The 12,983-nt window shown below is 41.9% G+C and overlaps 1 protein-coding gene across 4 annotated transcripts in view; it reads right to left on the bottom strand.

Moving 5' to 3' along the window:
• The window catches only part of PPP2R5C (protein phosphatase 2 regulatory subunit B'gamma), a 149,580-nt gene that overhangs the window by 31,028 nt on the left and 105,569 nt on the right, over nt 1-12,983 (bottom strand). For all 4 annotated transcript variants that reach the window (XM_090034041.1, XM_090034040.1, XM_090034043.1 and 1 more), the window contains 4 exons: nt 11,949-12,041; nt 11,722-11,852; nt 3,888-3,947; nt 1,917-2,025 (listed from right to left, as the gene is read on the bottom strand). In XM_090034041.1, coding sequence (XP_089890167.1) covers nt 1,917-2,025; nt 3,888-3,947; nt 11,722-11,852; nt 11,949-12,041 — 393 coding nt within the window. The remainder of the gene's footprint in view (nt 1-1,916; nt 2,026-3,887; nt 3,948-11,721; nt 11,853-11,948; nt 12,042-12,983) is intronic.

The following is a 12,983-nucleotide window of genomic DNA, read 5'->3' as shown; positions in this document are numbered from 1 at the left end:
TGTATTAACTGGCCAAATGGAATGTAATTTACTATACTTACCCAAATTCAAGATGAACACTCCAATAATTACATTATATACCTGGAACATTATAACTTTGTTATAATTTCCTACATATAGAACCTAATTATTGGAGGGCTGTCTTAAAATTCACATCCCCCAAATAACCACTGCAGTAGGGAAAGCAGCAGCAAGGGGGTGAGTGGCAAGGAAAGCAGGGGGAAGGGCAGGTAGCCCGAAATCTGTCCTCTATCCACTGCTACTTCCCCCTCCCCTCTGCATGTCTGCAATGCTCACCAGTGCCTGTTTTGTCCTCCTGCTACTTACTACCAGTACCTGTCTGCCACGCCACTGCTGCTGCTTACTTGCTAGCAGCAGCAGCTGCATCTTCAGCCAGGTAACAGTAGCAGTTCCCCTTCCCCTGCACTGTCTCCTGTGCCCTACCCCAACCAACTGTGGTCTCCCGCACATACTCCCCAGTACCCCCTGCCCCTGGATGCTATCATCTCTCCTGTGTTCCCCTACTGCATGAGCCACCCTAGCCCCAGCCAGACAGTGGTGGCAGCTGCAGCAGCAGCTCAGGCACTCAAATGCAATATGAGGCTTCCATCCCCACCTCATGTTAAAAACAGGGGAATAAAAAAAAAAATCTTCAATTCGAGTAAATACACTGTTTAGCTCTAGGATTAATGCCATAAAAAGTGTCTTTTCCTTCTCTTTTCCCATTGACAATTTTACAAGAGCAGCTCCTCTCAACCAAGGCAACAATGTTGAGGTGGCCACAACTTATTAAATGAAAAGGAAAACAAAACAAAACGAAAAACAAACAAACAAACAAAACAAAACAAAAATCAGGAAAATGTGAAGATTGTTAGGATTGAGCATAAGCTTAAGCATGGGAAGGAAGAAGCAACTCCTTTACCCCCTTGCTCCTTCTCAGTCCCATTACCTATATTGCTTCCAACTATCCCATCATGTAGGGTATACTCTGCACAGTTAAGATCACGGTATGGACCCATGTACATTTGGGGCTATTACAAAAGGGCAGAGCTGATGCACTGTTCCATGCAGAAGAGCTGGAAGTGATACACATGTAGCAAAACTGCTCCAAATTTAACCCTAGTTGAACCAGTTTTGCTACATGTGTAAAACTCAGACAAACTGGAAGCAATACAATTAGAACGTAACAGCTATTGCCCTTTTTAAACATTCCTCTTTCGAAATGGGTGAAAATGTACGTACATCCATATCCTTAGGCTTCTCTTTGGGTGATGCTCCCAATACCCTCCCTCCATCCACTACACAAAGTCCTCTTGCCCAGTTCTGATAATGCTTTCAATCCAGGATGGCCAGCTCAAAAAACTTAACTTACTACTTTTTCAAGATATTTGGGTTTTGCCACATTCCTGTGACAAGCAACTAAAGAAATAAGTAGTTTAAGACATCCATTACCCGCAAATTGCAACAAACTCAACTGAGTTAATATATTTAAAATTATCTAAGCTAAATACATTGCATTATAGCTTTTCTTTAAAATCCATTTAAGACCGTGTCTTTAAAACAGATTTTCCTGCAATGCCATTGTACTTTAAAAGGTAAATGTACATAAACAGGAATTATGTTTATACCAGAAATTTTAGCTTTTGCTTTAAGTCTACATAATTCAAGAATTTCCATACAATCTAACCTTTATTTACTGCATTGCTTCCATAAACAGAGTGCTTTTGAAAGACGTATATTTATCCCCGTTTAGCAGATAGAGAAATAGAGATATACAGTGATTAACTGATTTGCCAAAAGCCAGTCAGCACTGTGGCAAAACTGGGAACAGAATCTAGGTGTCCAATACCCCAGTCTAGTTCTAGCACTGTCTCCTAGTGAAAAAAAAATCATATACCTCAAAAACATTTATTTACCTGTGGATGGTAGACACTGAGTGATTTCACTTTGTGCAAAGGTAACAACACCTTCAATAAGAAAATTTTGTGCTCTTCTTTTAATGGTAAGGCAAATCCATTTATTATACTGGAAAAAGAAAATTAGGAATTTTTAAAATCAGTAACTGCTCAAAATGTTCACCATGCTTATCCGCTTTAATAATATGCAAAGAAAATCTCTCCTCAGTCTTTATTGTTTTAGGGCGATTTTAATTTGAGATATCCTTACTGTATTAATATTTTATAAGGATATAAGTCATAAAATAAAGACTGATCAAAATATTAAGGAAATTTAACTTTGATTGTTTTATGCAGCACAATACAAATTCATTCAACAGTCAAATCAACATTACTTCTGGTCTCCTGTAGCATGGGTTCCATCTCACATTTTTTCCATGTTTTAAAATCCTCCCTTCAAGTGGCATATAGGATTCAGTGGTTCCCTCCTTCAGATCCCAGCTCTTTCCCAAGAGCATCAAGAACAATAATCTAAATAAATCTACCTTCCAAATACCTCACTTCTAGTGAGGGAAGCAGACAAAGACTCCACACATGGGGAGTGCTATCCAGAAGAGCAGACAGATGAAGACATAGGCTGCATACAAATGGTTATTTCTAGTAGTGGAAAATTTCCATTGCGAGAAATGAATCCAGCAGAGTTGTACATACACTGTCTGCAATTATCCTTCTCCCCTGCTCCTGCAACCTTCCAGCCCGGGCCTTGACCAGTCAGTCAGGACCAAGCTACAGAATCCTGGAATGTCCCAGTCAAAGCGGGATGTATGGTCCCTCTACGCATGTGCAGAGACTTGCATTGTTTCAAATATTAACATTTTCCAGTGAAGTGGGATGACTTTTTTTAGATGTGGTTTATTTTGTCAGTCTCCATTCAGACTGAATGTCAGTTATCAAATCAGTCCTTAACGTGGGAACCCTCAAGAAGCCATTTGACTGTTGGTACAAGTGTTGCTGTTATTCAGGTAAACATCCTACCAAAAAGGCAAATGTAATATGTAAACGTGTTACAGATACTGCAGTAATAAATGATGTATGAAAGCTCATGCAAGTATTAACAACCACTTCTGGTATAATCAGGTTCAATGAAAATTAATTCATATAACAGTTGGCAAAGTAGCATTTTGAAAAATTCTGCAGTGTCATTTTTTTAAAATATAACATCAGGGCAATGCATTAGGGAATGCCAATCACAATTTTACACACAGGATCAGATACTAGATAGTGGAGGCTGTACTAAGTCACAACTGCCCTTTCAAGCTTGTTCATTACCATGCATCTTCTACAGTCCATCTGGAAATTACACAAGACATTGAAACTTATCTTTTGCAGACAAACCAATCACGTGTTTCACACTCTTCTTTATATTCTCCATATAACTTTTATTTAATCTAATCCACAACTGTCCAACTAGTGGCCTGCAAGGGGTAAATCTGCAGCTTGCAGGGCTTGTTGGTGCAGCTGCTGAAATTGCTGGCCAGGCACAGCTCTGGAGCCCCTGCTGCTTGCCCCCCACCTGTTTGCCTGCTGCTGAATCTGGGGTCTTTGGCTGCTGTTGATAACTAAATTTTTGCAGCAGGGGAAAAGAAGAGATGAATGGCAGCAACATTCAATCCCTAGGTTCCAGAGTCATGCCAAAGCAGTGGCTTTAGCAGCTGTGCCAAAAACCTGCCCCCAGGAGGTACAGATGCAGCCCCCAAGAAGCCCATGGTCCAGATGTGACCTGTGAGGCCAAATGTTTATCAGTAAACAGTCTCTTTCACTGGTATTTTCATTATTTAAATGCTTGCAGCTATCCTTAGGAACAACTTTGCCTAGTGGTAAAAAGTTATTTTAATGGTGTTGTCAAAAAAAAAGTCCAGTCTGCAAATCAATTTTTAAAAATTCTCCACATTTTAAATGGTTTGATGATTTGTGGGATAACTGGTAGCTTACCTTCCCAATATTTCCAATAATTCTGCTATTCCATTGTGATGTTCTGTTTCATAAATAAACCTAAACAAAATTAAACAAATGTTTCAGTCAGTCACCAATGAAGACACACTCCTAGCTCCAAGATATCACCTTCAGGGTAGATAAAAATCAACATTAAAAAAATTAAAAATCAGATTTTTAAAATTTAAATCATATATTTTTTGATTTAATCATATTTTTAATTTTTTTAAGATGCTTTGTAAAAGAAAATCTTATATAAAGATAGCTTTTAAGATATGTTAAAGGTAAAAGATATTATCATGGAATAGGTGATTATGACTTCTAATTCTATATGATTTGAGACAATATATTCATGTAACCTTTTTAGAAGTTTTATAAATAGGTCACAACAAGCCATGGATTCTATTAGGGGCCATAACTTATTCTGGGGCCCAGAGACTCCTCTATAGATTAATGAAGATTCAAAGGAAACCACTCTACCCAATGGGACCCAGTGCTCAGTCTAGAACAGGAGTCAGCAACCCCCGCATGCCTGCTGAGCATGGCATGCAAGGCCATTTTGCTTGGCACACCATTGCCAGCCCGGGCTCTAAGCAGCTGCTGCCAGCCACGGAGTCCAGGCTGCTCCCAGCAGGTGGCTGGGAGGCTGCAAGCAATACTGCAAGCAGACCGGGCTCCATGGGCTAGCTACAGCCAGGAGGTTGCAAACAGCTGCTCCAGGCTCCGGTATGCTGGCACTCTCCAAGGTAGGCATTGTGGGGATTTTTGGCACTCCGGTCAAAAAATGTTGCCTACCCCTGGTCTAGAAGATCCCATTAAGCACCTTTGTGATCAGAGACTGAGCAGGGTGTGGGGCCCAGGTCAAATCAGCCTGTGTAGATGCAAGGATGCCAGTGGCAGATTTGGCGGCCGGGGTGCCAAGTGGCTGGACGCGAAGCTAGCAGTAGCGCGGAGCCGCCATGGCTGTTCTGCCTGGCTCCGCGGGGCCTCTCAAAGTGCGGGGCTTGGGGCAGTTACCCTAATTCGCCCCCCACCCACACCAGGGACAGCTCTGTCTGTGATGTTTAGTTTCAGTTCTCAGACTGTGGATTTGTGTGGCAGACAAGGTTCTTTGGGTAGATACAATATCTTGTATTAGATGAACTGAATAATTGGAAAATTGTTTTCTGTAAGCTTTCAGGCACAAATTCCCTTCTTTAGGCACAGGGACAGTTTGCTGTCTATAGAGATAACATCCTCATTAACAACAGTATACTGGAGAGGACAGAATACAGACCCGATTACCCACCCATCAGTCCTATTGGCTCTCTGCAAGTTTGTGTATACATAGTCAAGCCCTTACCTCTCTCTAGAAGTGCAAAGTTTCAAGAAGTTAAATGAATAAAGGATATCAAACAAAAGAATGCACTCTTTGTAGAAAACAATGATTAAATTAAGGTTTCCTGGCCAGTGATTTAAATAGCAATTTAAATCAATTTGATTTAAATCAAATCCACCCTGATCACCTTCTAACCATCTAATATTATATGCAACAATGCTCCTAAGCTTAATTTAAAATTCATTTTTAGCTTAAATCTATTAAAGAAAAAAACATGTACAACAGGGAAAAAATACTTCAGATAGCCCATAGAAATCCATATTGAGAAGGCTGAATGATTTTTGTTTTTAAGTGTACATACCAATATTAGGAGCATATTTGATTGTTTTGGATAACAAAACTTCAGCACTGTTTTCTTGCTGTGCTTATGATTATTTTATTGATGAGATGAGCCACTTAGAGTGCTTTTATTGTTATAAATTTAGACTACCAATTCTGAAAGGTCCTAGGACTAAAGATAGTCATGCTGTTTTTGTTTCCTTGTAGCATCTGCTCCACAGCAGAATTGCATGCCCTACACAGTAATGTTACCAATGCCATACCAATCTGTATTCAAGTGTCACAGTAGGTTGCTGTTCTCTAATTTCCTATGCTATGAAGCAAAATAATACAGACTACATCCTTTTGTTTTTCCAGTTGTCATATTTTATATGCTGTTGCAATAATGTGAAACTGAATGCAGCCAAATGATGTCTGAAAAGTAAGGCAATGAGGGTATGGAACAATCAGAGGCTGTAATTAATTTCCCCGTCTCTAAAGACAAATGGGCAAGGAGAAACTCCAAGAGACTTTTCTGCGTTACAGACTTCTTTGTGAGAGATTTACATAAGGCAACTCAAGCTTTTACATGATGCTTCTTTTTGAAGAAAGGCATAATTTACTGACTTGCAAATTTTCCAGTTGTCTCAATGCAGCTGAAGCCAGAAAGTTCTAAAGTCCATTATTTACACAGATTTTGAAACTAGCTGTCCTTGACTAACAATAACATTTACAGTAGGAAATAGTCTCCTATTTAAAAATGCATTACACGTTAAAGTGTCTGAACTGAGAATTATTTACTCCTGGAAAAACCCAAGATTCTGGAAGAGGATGGTTTCAGCAAAAATGATGTAGTTAGAAAAAACCCTTTATTTTTATTTAGCAACATATTAATGTAATTATTTAATAAAAAAGGAAATAAAAATATGTAAAGAAAAAGAAAAATCTATTCACTATATCAGGACAGAAGTATAGCTTTGGCTTGTGATTGCAGGAAGAAAAAACTCTCTCCTACATCTAAAACTGGGCATAAACACAGGGCTTACAGGATGAGATAAACTATGAGCCAAGTAAATGTTTTATAGAAATCTGTATTTCATACATAAGACTTATTCATGGTCTCAATCAAATTCAAGACTCAGAAATTTGAAGCTACTCATTTATAAACTTAGGTTTTTTCTTTATAAATTAAAGTATAAATTCTTAAGTACTAAACAGAAATGTATATCCAGATTTGTTTTATTCATATACATAGAGATTTTAAGTTCTAATGCCAAGAGATTTCAGTCTGGGAAAGAAACTCTTTCTTTTTTACATTTGGTTGAGAAAGGTGTACAGTACAATCTGGGATTTGAATCATTACTCACATAGGTTTCTGAACAAAAATAGAAGAACTGCTTAAAAAAAAACAAACAAAAAACCCCAAACCCTCCCCTGCTCCTACAAACTATGAAAGCTGAGTGAGCAGAATATTCATCAGCTATTCAAAAGCCTTAAACCAGAAATGTCTAGATCTGAAAACTTGCTTTGGCAACGTCCTAAGGTAATGGAAGCCAAGAAGCTGCAGAATAATTTCTGTTGGGAAGGGCAATTATAATAGACTGGGATGCTGCTGTGCCATCCAGACTGAAATATCTAGTTTCATGCAACTGTGTACCCTGAATTAACTTAAAAGCCTCACCAGGTTTAAAAAGGGTAAGCAATTTATTTGTACTCTTTTTTCCTGTCTTTTCTCAAAACCTTTTCCTTGAAAGAAATTGTACCAGTATTACTTCTAAGAATTACTGGTGTTCGCTGTGTTCAGCCAAAAGCCACTGTGTGCAGACAGCGTGGATGAAGCTTGCTGCTATTTTTAGGCAGCTCCTATGTTCCTCTTTTAAAAGCATTATTTGTTACCATTTGTAGAGAAGGTGAGCTCCCTCTATAGCTGGTGCCATTGTCTTTCATGCATGAAGGGGCAAAAGGCCACAGTGCAGTTAGCAACATTCTCTTAAAGAGATAATAGCATACATTCCCTTTTAAAAGAAAAAAGTGTGCAGTGGGAAAGTGATTCAGGAAAGTATGCTAGAAAAAAGTTCAAAAACTTCCACATAGCATACTGGTATAAAGAGGAAGGCAAGATGCCAACTTGAATATTTGCTTCTAAAGCCAATGCCTGACAAGCCCTCATTTAGAATGTATACTGCATATTTTAAAAAATGGAGAAAGGACCCAGACCACACTTGAAAACATTCCAAGCTCTAGGAAACCCACTCGTGCCAGCTATTTATTAATGCTGCCTAAATGCCTGGAAATCCACTTATTACTTTTATATTCTTATGACAAAGGTGCTGACATCTGTTAGTTGTACGCCTGAAACCAAACGTTTATATCACAAAAAACAATGCATTCAACTTAACTGTCCCCCTTCCTCCTTACAAATCCTCCCAAATGTCTTAAGACTTCTCCAACTTTGCAACATATTAAGACAGTAGAGCAATGTAGAGGAACACATTTACACCTTCTTGATTTTGCCCTCTTTACACACATCACGACTGGAGAGGTGCACCAATCCATCAGTCCGATATCGGATCAGTACTGATATAAAGAAAGCTGGCTGTATTGGATATCGGCCTCATGGGGCCAATAATTTGGCTGATAAATGCCCCTGCTGTGTGCAGCTGCAGTGCAGCACTCAGGCAGCAAGGAGCAGAGCCAGCAGCATGGAGAGCTGCCTCCCCCTGGTAAGTCCAATGTGGAGGGGTGGGAAGGGGTGTGAGGGTGGGGCAGATCAGTGCCTCCCTTGGTGTGGGAGGGGGTAGGGGCCGGAGCCGCAGCTGGGGGGAGGTGGTTCCCACAGCAGCTTGCACCCTGGGAGGGCACAGGGGGAGGGGCATGTGACCCCCGGATCTGCACGGGGTGGGTGCCAGGAGGATGTTGCATTCACCCCAAAATTTTGCTGCTGCTCTGCTCCCAGCACTGCCACTACCAGGCGCAGCCCTGGCTTTTCCTGGCACATGGGTAGAGGAGGGGCGTTAACTTGGGGTGGTGCTGGGTGACGGCGGTACTAGCAGCGGAGTGGCAGCAAAATCTGAGGTGGATGTAGCATCCTCCCAGCACCACTGGCGCCTGCTCCGAGCCCAACCCATGCTGAGAACAGCCCCCCGCAGCCCTAGTTGTAGCCCACCCTGCCCTGTGCAGATCCAGGGGCACACGCTTCCCCCCAGCCGCCCGGGGTGCAAGCAGCAGCAGAATCTGCCTTACCCCCCTCCCCCCCAAGCAGCAGCTCCAGCCCCTGCTCCTGGGCAGCACCTGCCCCCTCCCTCACTGCAGGAGGCATTGATCTGCCCCTCCCCACGCCCCACCCCTCCCACCACAGCAGACTTAATAGCTGCACACAGCTGTATCGAAAATTGGATCAGTATCGGTGATATGCCTCTCTTAAATATTAGTCATTGCTATCAGCCACAAAAATCTCTACCGGTGCACTCCTAATCACTACTAAATTATACTCCATATATCAATTCCGATAGGACAACGTAGTAGTAAGTTTCTTCTCAGCAACAGAAAGGTCGGCAGAAACTGGCTCAATGGTGTTATATGAATCGCTATGGAATACTGCACAAAGAATTCCAACCCCTCTCGGCTCCGGCGGCTGGGAGGCTGCAAGCCCTGCTGCAAGCAGACAGGGCTCCTTGGGCCAGCTACAGCCGGGAGGCTGCAAACAGCTGCTCTGGGCTCCAGCATGTCGGCACTCCAGTACCTTCCAAGATAGACGTTGTGTTTTTTTCAGCAGTCCAGCCAAAAAACATTGCCTACCCACGTTATAGCTTGTGCTTACTGAACTGAGATATCTGGCTCCCAATTTCCAGCCTTCTAAATTCTGAAAGCATGGCAAGGTTTTGTAACACTGATCAGTAGACAGAGGTCACTATTTAATTACTGCCACAAGCCATATACATACAGGGAGTATGTGTGTGTCTGTGTTCAAGGATTTTTACTCTAACTAGTTAAAGGCAGAAATTCAAGTATGTAACATGCACACTCTACATTTCAGTGAAAAAGGATGAAAAATACTGATATAATATTCAGCTATGCTGATGACACTTAACATTTTCATAACTGAAATCAGGCATGCATATCTCGCTACTTGGTCTTGCTTTTTAGTAATAATTTTCATGATGACTCCTTGACCATCCTCAAGTCTTGTGTATTATAACAGCATTGATTAGGTACCTCTAAAATTAAGACAGAAAGGAAACTTGGGTAACAGTGCAATTAAAAAAAAAATTTTTGGAAAGGTAAAGAATTACTGTGTACCTGCAGCTCCCATATTTGGTAAGGACATTTCTTGGGGAAGTAGTTCAGCTAGGTCTGAGAACTTAAAAAATCCCCAAATATGAATAAAGCGTTCAAATTAATAAACCCTGATGCATAAGTAAAGTGATGGCAGAAAAAACACACTACTACTACCCCTACCATAGTTTCTTACAATAGCAATTATACCTTTGGCAATAGTAAAACTGCAGTTACCTTCCATACTAATTCTAATGGTAACATATTTGGATCATAGGGTTAATAGTAATACAGATAATTTCAGTGTATCCTGTGCCCAGCTTTTGCTGAGATTCCTTCCCCAGGAAAATTTCTTCCCTTTCTTTCCTACGAACCAGAATTGCCCATTCCAAGAAAACTACAGCTCAGATATTTGTTTTTCATTTGTGATGTCAAGCTGAAAACCAGGATTTGTATATTATGCTGACCTGAAAACCAAAATTTACCTAGGCACTATAGTAGCGCAAATAATTTCCAGTGATGCTGTGTAACAGTGCTCTAACATCAAAACAAACTATCTGTTAAAAAGACCTATATAAAAAGTCAAGATACTGATCTAAAGGCAGAACCTAAAATGAACCGGAACTCCAGCACCATAGTTTACGATGTGCTAACTTCCCCTAATTTGGATTTCCTGGACCACTGCTTAGTTAAACTGGTGCCAGTTGTATCACATGTAAAACTCTCTTGCAAGTTAGTATGACATTTTGCAAATATGTGACCAAAGACGCTAAGATACTGTACCTTAGTAACTCTCAACTAGGGTGGCAGCACTCTAGCATGCCACAAGATCCTTTGAAAGCTGCTACAAAGTGTGAGGAGATATGCAATAGGACTGTGCAAAGCTTCGGTTGCCAATTCGATTCAGTGGAGCTCTGGCCTGATATGGCAGTCAAATTTCTGAATCCAAATAGAATCAGGAGACCCTTTAAAACCCTCTGAATTGAATCAGTACCCTCCAAAATCATTTCAGAAAGATTTGATGATTTGGACATAGACACAGCTTTAAATGTTTTTTCTGCATACCTCAAGGTACCAGGTGGCTCATGAATGCTGTGATAATGTGGCAGATGGAGTGTCCCACAGGAGCATGGGCGGGGGGAGCCTCAGCGCACTTGGCAGCAGACCCAGAAGTGGACAAGAAGCAATTCTGGTCCACTTCTGGGTCTGCTGTGGAGCGCACAAGGGATTCTCCACCCGGCTCGGCAACTGGTGCCTCCTGGGTCTGGGGGGGCACCCGGGGTCCCCCTGTGGCTGATTGCCAAGCTGGGGGGGGGGGGGGGGGGGAAGGAAGGAGGCACGCAAGAGTATCCTCTGCACAAAGTACTTCAGGTTCACTTCTGGGTCCGCCACCATGATCCATCCGCCCCGCCACTGCAGTGTTCACAAGTCGCACCTGGTACCTTGAGGTATGTAGAAAAAACATTTAAAGCTGTGTCTATGGCCGAATCCCTGATTCTCGGAATCAACATCACATCTTCAGATTCAGATTTGGCCAAATTGAATCAAGACAGTGATCTGAATCAACAAACTGAATCACTACCCCCTGACTTGGGCCGAATCTAAACCCAAATCAAATACGGCCCTTTCTGCACACCCCTAATATGCAATAAGCACAAGCTCAGGCTCATCCCTTCCATGACTGGTTCTTCATCCCTACCACAAAGAGGCAGGCACAGGCTGTCCCTGCCTCACTGTACCTTCCCCCACCTGCACTGCCTCGTCCCTGTGCAAGAAGGTTAACACTATATAAAAATATATCTATTTTTGAAATGGGGTCGCTCAATTCACAAAAGTTATGGAAGGGGGGCCTGGAGTTTAAAAAGGTCAAGAACCCCAGCTATAACTGATAATGCACAAAAAGATATTAAGATGTTGACATACCTATAAAATATATTATTAATTTGTTTCCTGATGTAAGCTCTTAGGCCTAAAAATTTCCCATATATTCTGTGAAGAGTAGTCTTAAGAAAATCTCTTTCACGGGGATCTTCGCTGTCAAAGAGCTCTAAAAGCTGTGAAGAAAAAAAAAGGTCACTTTACTCACATTTAGTGTGTTTTAAATGAATTTGGCTTTAAAAGTTTTTTAAAAATGTTTATTTTTACCTCACCTGCAATACAAACTTCTGATCAATATATTTCTTAGCTATGTTAGGTTGGAAATCTGGAGATTCTAAAAACCTTAAGAAAAATTCATAAACAAGCTGAAAAAAAATCCACAAAGAAATAACATTAGTTGTTTTTTTTAAAAACAGGATATAGAATAGTTAGCAGTAAAATGAGAATCGACAACCCTCAATAACAAACAATAGCTTAAGACTGCTGTTTTTACCATTTCTCAAATACTTCTACATAAGTGAAGGGCTTTCCTGTTGGGGCTTGGCTCAGCTGAATGGAGCTCTGGGCTGCCAACAGGCCGGGCCTGTTTGTAGTGTACTGCTCTATGATGGTCTCCTTGGGAGGGTAACACCTTTGCCCCAGGGCTACAGGTAGCTACAGGTCTGCCTGTTAGTTGGCAGCTGGTTTACAGATCTGTGCATTAGCCACCAGCCTGCCCAGAGCCAGCTTAGTTTGCTGCAGCTCCCTCAAAGTAACAGGAACCATCTGGTTCCCTATTACAGCAGCCTTGAGGTTATAAAGGTTAAATATCACTGATTTGGTTGGTACCAAGTGAGGACAGCAAGGCTAAAACCAAACCCTGCCATGCTCTGCTCTTTCCACTACCTACCCCCTTCTTGCCCACTGTCCCTGTCTGAGGGGTAAGGTTAAGGGTATCCCCCCTCCCCATCACCAAAGCTGCTGTTCCCATTTCTCACATGCTGGCAACCACCCCAACAGCACCTCTTGTCAGTCCTAGGAGCACAAAAGGAACAGGGCAGATGAGCTGGGCTGCAAAGTACAACTCCAACCCATGTCTCCCTGCCCACTGGCAACAGAGCGTGCTGCTATGAGCCAGCACATGGGCTGCTGGGAGGCAGGGGACAGCATGGAGGTCAGCACTGGTGGCAGCCCTTCCAGGAACAGCTGTCGGGACTACGGGAGGTAGCTGGGGCACACACAGGGTGCCAGACTGGAGACTTTATCGCCTCACATAGGGGCTAGGTGGCATGACATCCTTAATAGGATCTCATGACATCCCAGATGAG

This window comes from Crocodylus siamensis, chromosome 2 (assembly GCF_052110815.1).
Source record: "Crocodylus siamensis isolate JL-2025a chromosome 2, ASM5211081v1, whole genome shotgun sequence".
NCBI classification, from domain to species: Eukaryota; Metazoa; Chordata; order Crocodylia; family Crocodylidae; genus Crocodylus; species Crocodylus siamensis.
The sequence above is the reverse complement of the archived record's forward strand: the minus strand, read 5'-3'. Positions and strand labels throughout refer to the sequence as shown.